Genomic DNA, 7,226 nt, shown 5'->3' on the forward strand with positions numbered 1-7,226 from the left:
GCCCACCTTTTTTCAAATTTATATCAGTTTATATCAAAATGCCATTTACAAAGCTGGAAAATCATTCTCAGTTGTTATGTGGCCGTGATTTTTCAAATGAAACACTCTTGATCTGCCAATTTGACGTTTAGAGCTCATAATTAGCAAAATTAAACAAAATTACCTAAAATAGCGTGACCTAGCCCCTTTAACGCCAAAAAAACAGGTCGCTGCTCTCCGAGCAGTCAATACGCACATCCACACCGATCGCAGATCTAATAATTTCAGCAAGATCTACCGGCAGAACGTTTCCAAAAAATCTCTATCTTGTCATTTGCAGAGGCTGCTTAAGAACAAGTGAAGCACCTTGAGCGACCATCTATCAGTTTCTTTGGAGTTTCACATGGGTGAAATCTCTGAGGATACGCGCGAAAATAACAGGCCATCAATTTTAGAATCAAAAGGCGAGCCGCGATTGGTGCAACCCCTCATTATCACGTGCATTCGCCACGCAGTCCAAACAAAGGGAAAGGAATGTAGTTCGGAAGAAAGCAGCCGTTGTTTGTGTGACAAGGAGCGTTGCATGACCACACAGATAACGGCTGCGTAGAAGACTACAATCTTGGACAGAATAAAATGGAACAGAAATGCCACCTCTCCCCCAAATCAAGGATGAAGGTGCGTGAAGGCCAAAACGCGCCATTTTCCCATCACTGATTTTGGGGGGAGGGGTGGTCTCAATGTTCCATTTAATTTGTCCAAGATTGTCCATAGAGACTATGACGTCACAAATTCAAGATTTGGTCAATTAAGAGGTCATATGTCAACACATTAATCATCCAAAACCACAGGCCTCTGACGCAGTCACGCTCGTCGCTAGTGTTGCTATGTTGAGATACTACATGGAAGATATTTTAAGAGAAGCAGAGCGTATAAAAAAGCCAAACCTAAAATGAAAATTTGCCAGTACGATCAAGAATAAGGGTATAACTCTACGTAGAATTGACGAAAAAATTGCCATCCAGAAAAAGAATACCCGAGGAAACAAAAGTAAGAGTTAGAGTTCTCAAGCCCACTACTGATCTTACTCTGGAAGCATTTCTGGGGAGTTAATCGATAAAACTATAGGTCGCATCGCTGAGATTAAACGAAGCAATGGCAAAAGACTCAAAAGCGCTTCTAAAGCTTTGTAGAGCACTTGAATGGTTTTACATGACATTAAAATGTTTAAGGCTCGATTCACGAGACTTTTTATACGATTAAACAGGGCTCAAAGTTTATTTTTGGCTTTGGGAGCACTTGTGCTACCAGGTGTAAATTTCTAGGCGCACTGCCAAAATTTTAGCCGCACAGCTAAAAATTTTAGGAGCACAGCTTAAAGTAATGGTGGCACCAAAAAATCAGAAAACTTCAGACGTTGTGTAAGTAATCATTTATTTGCATTATCTTTTATTTTGAACGATCCCTGTGTTTGTTTCGACTTTCAGGCTCTTACTGTACGTTGGAGATAACAATAAACCTTTTAAATTAACCTTCTCAATTTCACGTAGTATTACACTTCATGGTACGTTCAAGACAACTGAAAAATATGCATTCCGAGTTCCTTTTGAACTTAACATTAACACTGTCAGTTTACTGCTCACAAGTTTCGTTTAATTTTGATTTGTAAAAGTAATACACTTTTGGTTTAAAGCTGATACAGACTTAGACGTAGAACCACGTCGTTAATACAACATCAACGCGATCATTCGAAATCCGGTGAGTCCCATGAATCAGCAACTGAAATTAATTCATCTGGCCATCTTCTGTAAGCAAAGTTAGGACGCCTTGATCTCTGACCACTGCTAAACCACTTGACAACAGCTGGTGTTGGGTCAAAAGCTTCTAATTCTGGTCCTTCCATACTGATGCGGATTAGGTCTTCTGTTGTCGACACGTGGAGGCTGCTTCTTACATCAGACGTGTCAGCGGAGTCTTCGCAAAACCGAAAGGGGCTGGGATAGAATATAGACATTAAGCTACGAGTGACGCGACGAGTTCGGAGAACCACAGGGAAAAACGACAAATAAGACACACGCTGATGCAAGGAAAATGATGTAACTTTATTCTTTGGATCCTGATTGTGTCATACCTACGATTGACTTTATTATTTTAAACTTCCGTTTCGTGTCTGACTAGTTGAAGTACATAAGGATGGTCAGGCAAGAAAGCAGAGTTGAGTGGCGATGAGCTCAGTCGCACTTAACTCCAGGATTTTTAGGCACGCAGGTGCGACCACGCATGATTTTTTAGGCGCACAATTAAAAATCTAGTCGCATGTGCGACCAGCTGGTCGCAAACTTTGAGCCCTGGATTAACGTCTGTTTTGAGACGCTTTTCAACGGTTAAGCACGGTTAACAAGCAATGGAAAAAAGTGTCAATCTGTTCTGTCACCTTTCTGGCCAGAAGACAAAATCGTGAAAAATCGACAAAATTCGTTGCTGATAGCCTGCAAATCGTGCCCATCAACACTTTTGTGAACGTAAATCATGCTCTATTTTTCAGCGTGGAAAAATCAGAAGATAGATCAGGTAAATATCGCCAACAAGTGCAAATGCAAATGCAGTTTTTAAAAATTCAACAAGTTTGCGTATTCGGTATGGTTAGCGCATGGATGCAAAGTCTAAAGCGTAGAATGTGGGTAGGTTGGATAGTTGAATGGGGTAGATAATTTGTGGTAGAAGGTTCGAATCCTCCTTACATGTAATTTCTTTCTTTATCTTTTTCGTTTTTTTTTTTTTCAATAGTTTTATTCCCTTTTTTGTTTGCAATTTATGTTAACGTAAAATGCCACTTGCATTTAGTTTTTTTTCAGTGTCGCCTTGCTCAGTTTATTTTTTGAATGGGAGATGTGCTCTCGGATGATGTAACTTTTGAGCGAACGAGAGCAGATTTCGTGTCTTGATTACCCCATATACTACTGGTAACGCCAAGCAGGGGCTCATAGACAATCTTGGACAAAATAAAATGGAACAGAAATGCCCCCTCTCCCCCAAATCAAGGATGAAGGTGCGTGAAGGCCAAAACGCGCCATTTTCCCATCACTGATTTTGGGGGGAGGGGTGGTCTCAATGTTCCATTTAATTTGTCCAAGATTGTAGTTGTAGTATTAACGGGGTTCCACTGTAAATATGAGCCCAGCTTCTTGTATGTCAAAATTTCCGGTTCTTGATTAAGTTACAAATCAGTAAGTCTGCCTTTACCGTATGCATATTAAATGTAAATGCTGCATTCATCAACTTGCCCATTCGCATGACATATTTACATGCAAATCAACCGGAAGCAAGGAAGGGGTAAAGGAAGATGGAATGATCTTTGTGAAAAAATACAAACTTTTTATCTCATCATCCCCTTCATCAAACCAAATTACCGTGCGTTACGTGAAAAGACAGTGAAAGACACTACCTTACCGGGCTAATCGACCTTGGTTTCGCTTTTTCTAAAGCAAACGTGGAACTGCTTGAAGGCAAGCAATTGTGTAGCAGCGTTTTATACAGCAACAAGTGTATTTCCGGGATAACTTGCATTTCTTCCGTATCCAGTTCTTTTACTACATCCTTAATTTCCACCAGCCCCAAACGAACAGCACCGATAACCTTAGCCGCCACACCCATTCTTTCATCCTTCTTGTACTTGATCCACTGCATCACCGATTTGAAAACGAAGTTCTCTGTAGGAGCGTTGAGGTCGTCTCGACTGAGAAGACTCAACAGCTGATCTGCGTTGATATGGGACAAGAATTCTTCGTTTTCACAAATGTCCTTATAAATTGAGGCCATTTCACGTTGAATATTCTCTTTCAGGTCCTCCAGACCAAGCCGATCGGCAAACATACAGATGAGGCAGTAAGTTCGCAAATCAAACTTCTGATAAACAAATTCGGTCTGAAGGTACTCACAGCACTGTTGGACAACACTTGTAACTTGTAGATGATTAGCAGCAAGCAAAACTTGCAACACGTTTTCATCATTAATGTTAATCTCTCCACCGTAGATGGAGTCCACCACAATCTTTAAAGCAGCCGCTGAGATGTTCTCATCTTTGAGCTCAATCACTTCCTGGTTGGATTCCTTCATTCCGTGAGCAAACATGGCGTGGAAATAATCACTATTTGCAGCGAGTACAATCCGATGGACCGGAAACTCGTCGTCGCCAACTTTTAAACGGACATCGACGAATTCACCCTGCTCACGAAACAGAGCACACTTGGACAGTAGAATTTCAGAATGAGTGACGACCATATCTGAAGTATAGCAGGAGACACGAACGCACCGAAAGCTTAAACGAGAAAGAGTTTAATTGGATCACGAGATTCGTCACGCAATATGAACGCCAAGGGAGGCAGAGAAGAGAGACCCTGGAAACGAGGTTGGTACTCACGGCCTATAATTTTTAACCGGTTGCTCGAAGCGTGGTTAGCGCTAACGGTTGGTTAAGAGGTATCAAAACCTATAGGTTTCCGTGGTATTTAAAGCTGGTTAGCGCTAACCATGCTTCGAGCAACCCGGGCCAGAAAGCAGGGATCCGGGCGAATAATCACAACTCCGTAATAAATTATCTTCTGTGCCCACGGGTGGGGTGTAACGCTTGATGTTATTAGTTTAAAGCAGGAGCTCATCATGGGGAGCCTCTATTATCTTCAAACCGCATGGATCGCGCATTACTTTACAGTAATTCCGCTGTTGTTAAGTGAGCCCAGTCAACATGCATGACGAGTAACTCTCACTGTCACTCTTGGTAGTCCCTGGTTCAAATCCTCTAGGGGTGAATAATAATAATAATAATAATAATAATAATAATAATAATAATAATAATAATAATAATACCGCTACTACTACTACTACTACTACTACTACTACTACTAATAATAATAATAATAATAATAATACCACTACCACTACTACTAGTACTACTACTACTACTACTACTACTACTACTACTACTACTAATAATAATAATAATAAATTCACAAGCGCTTCACAGCAATGAAAAAAAAAGGAAAAAAAATTGCTTAAGGGCCCACTGACGTATTATTTGGGGTGCCTTGCGAAGGATGTAATGGTCAAGTAATTTGAGAGAATTTGGCATTATTTTGATCAGTTTCCAACTTTTGTAAACCAATGACCCTAAATATGACGTCATCATACCACGCCCATGGTCACGTGACCAATAAAAGACAACTCTAAATTTCTCTCCGTGCTACGCAATTTGGGTATTTAATCGATGGTTTGATAATTTGTATTCGTTTTTGCATCCAGCCAAGCATGGTTTTCTTTTTATTTTGAAAAATGTTCTTTTTAAAGACATAAACGATACTGAAATACCCATAACTTTTTCAAAAAAGATGATTTTAAAAAATCAATACTTAGCTATATTCTGTATTTGGGAGTGAAACGTGCCATGTAAAAAAAAATTAATTAAATTTAAAACCGCCGAAAATTTAGCACTTTTCGCAAACCGGAAGTCAGTTCGTTTACGCATGCGCAGTTGATCTGAGAACGAGCGCGAGGAAGGGCGAGGAAAAACCTTTGATGGAAACAACAGTTTGTGCGGTGACTTTTGCTTGTGAGTGGGTTTTCTTGTCAGCTCATGATATTATGATGTCAGCTACCGGAAGTAACATTTCACTTCCTTAGCAACGCGCAAAAAATCCGTCTGTGGGCCCTTAAATAAAATAGATCTCAGAAATCTTGGGACCAATCTCTAAATTACGTTCATAGTTAGTATAGTTTTACTCAACAATAAAGCCTTTTGGAAAAGAAAAGTCTTCAGGGCTTTCTTGAAACTACCTACAGAATGAATCACACAATCTTAGCTCCTGTGGAAAGGCATTCCAAAGCTGAGGAGCACACACGGAAAATGTCCTGAAACCGTACGATTTTGAATTATAAGGTTGTGTCTTCAGAAGCTGCATGTTTCCTGACCTAAGGCTACGGCAAGGTCTATAAAGCACGGGTCCAATAGATTCTGGAGATAAACAGGTGCCATACCATTCACCACTTTATATCTAAATAAAAAGATTTTAAACTCTACGCGCTGCTCAACTGGCAGCCAATGAAGCTCCATTAGTACTGGCGATATGTGTTCATGCTTCCTAGACAATGTAACTAGCCTAACAGAAACCGTACAAATGTGTAATTGCGCCTTTCAATAACATGCGGACTCTAAAATTCAAAGCTCAATCGACAAATGCGTTTTTTGCTACCGTCAATCAAATGTTCGGCGGCTCCTCCCAGCTTCCGACTATGTTGACTGAACTGGGCTCAACGATGTTATTTGATTACTGCGTGCTCGGCAATGGTTGGAAGCTTGGAGGAGCCGCCGAACATTTGATTGACGGTAGCGAAAAACACATTCGTCGGTTGACCTTTAAATTTAAGAGTCCGCATGTTATTGAATGGCGCAGTGACTTTGATGTATCACAAGAGGATTCGGTCGCCGCGCATGCTCAACAGAGTGACTTTTGACCCATGGCAGAAGTCTTTTCCCGTACTTGTCAGCCCAGCGAATGCAAAAGAAAAGAGACCTCTGCTAGCAGGGAACTATAAGCGGTGAATAGTTTGAAAATCTGGGAAAACTCTACTGTCCCGACCTTTCAATTTCCATCCATGGCTCAAAAATGTGGTGTGCTTGAGCTCCCTATATTTACTACATGGCCAGTTGGGTGTCCTTCATTAGACAAATAAAGTCTACAATCGTCACTCTTAATTAATCGCAATTTATATGTACAAATTCAACGAGTGGTCAGAACGAGTCTTAAACCCAGGAACTCTGGATCTCAAGGCAAGTGTCCAAACCACTGCCCCCTTCACGGAAAAAGTTCCTTATTTAATGATTTTATAAAATAAGTTCATCTTAAGTAAACAGATTTGTTTGCGTGGGAATATGTTAACATCGTTGTCACTCTCTGCTTTACCCAGAGGAATTTATTTTATAATAATCATTAGGAGACTTTTTCCCTGTTTTAGCCTGATCTAAACATTTGGGAGGTTGGGTATGCATAACTGTCTTCAATAACTCCATAGCCAACTGCATTTTTCACTCTAGGTAGGGAATGGGTTAAACTTTACAGTTGCACATTTCAGGAGCTGGAACCTAAAATTTGAGAAGATCTTTGCAAGCTATGGGACGCAGACCATTCCAATCAGGGTGGATGCATGGCAAGAACAACCAATAGCATTTGTGGACGAGGAAGGCCGCCCGGAAC

At 40.6% G+C, this 7,226-nt stretch overlaps 1 protein-coding gene across 1 annotated transcript; it reads right to left on the minus strand.

Moving 5' to 3' along the window:
* Positions 1-1,434: 1,434 nt before the first annotated feature.
* LOC137989077 (actin-binding protein IPP-like) lies at positions 1,435-4,303 on the minus strand. Its single transcript, XM_068834964.1, has 2 exons — positions 3,430-4,303; positions 1,435-1,973 (listed from the first exon to the last, which is right to left on the minus strand). Exons 1-2 carry the CDS (start codon positions 4,258-4,260, stop codon positions 1,944-1,946), a joined length of 861 nt encoding a protein of 286 aa, XP_068691065.1. The 5' UTR covers positions 4,261-4,303; the 3' UTR covers positions 1,435-1,943.
* Between the last annotated feature and the right edge of the window lie 2,923 nt (positions 4,304-7,226).

Source organism: Montipora foliosa, chromosome 2, assembly GCF_036669935.1.
Source record: "Montipora foliosa isolate CH-2021 chromosome 2, ASM3666993v2, whole genome shotgun sequence".
NCBI classification, from domain to species: domain Eukaryota; kingdom Metazoa; phylum Cnidaria; class Anthozoa; order Scleractinia; family Acroporidae; genus Montipora; species Montipora foliosa.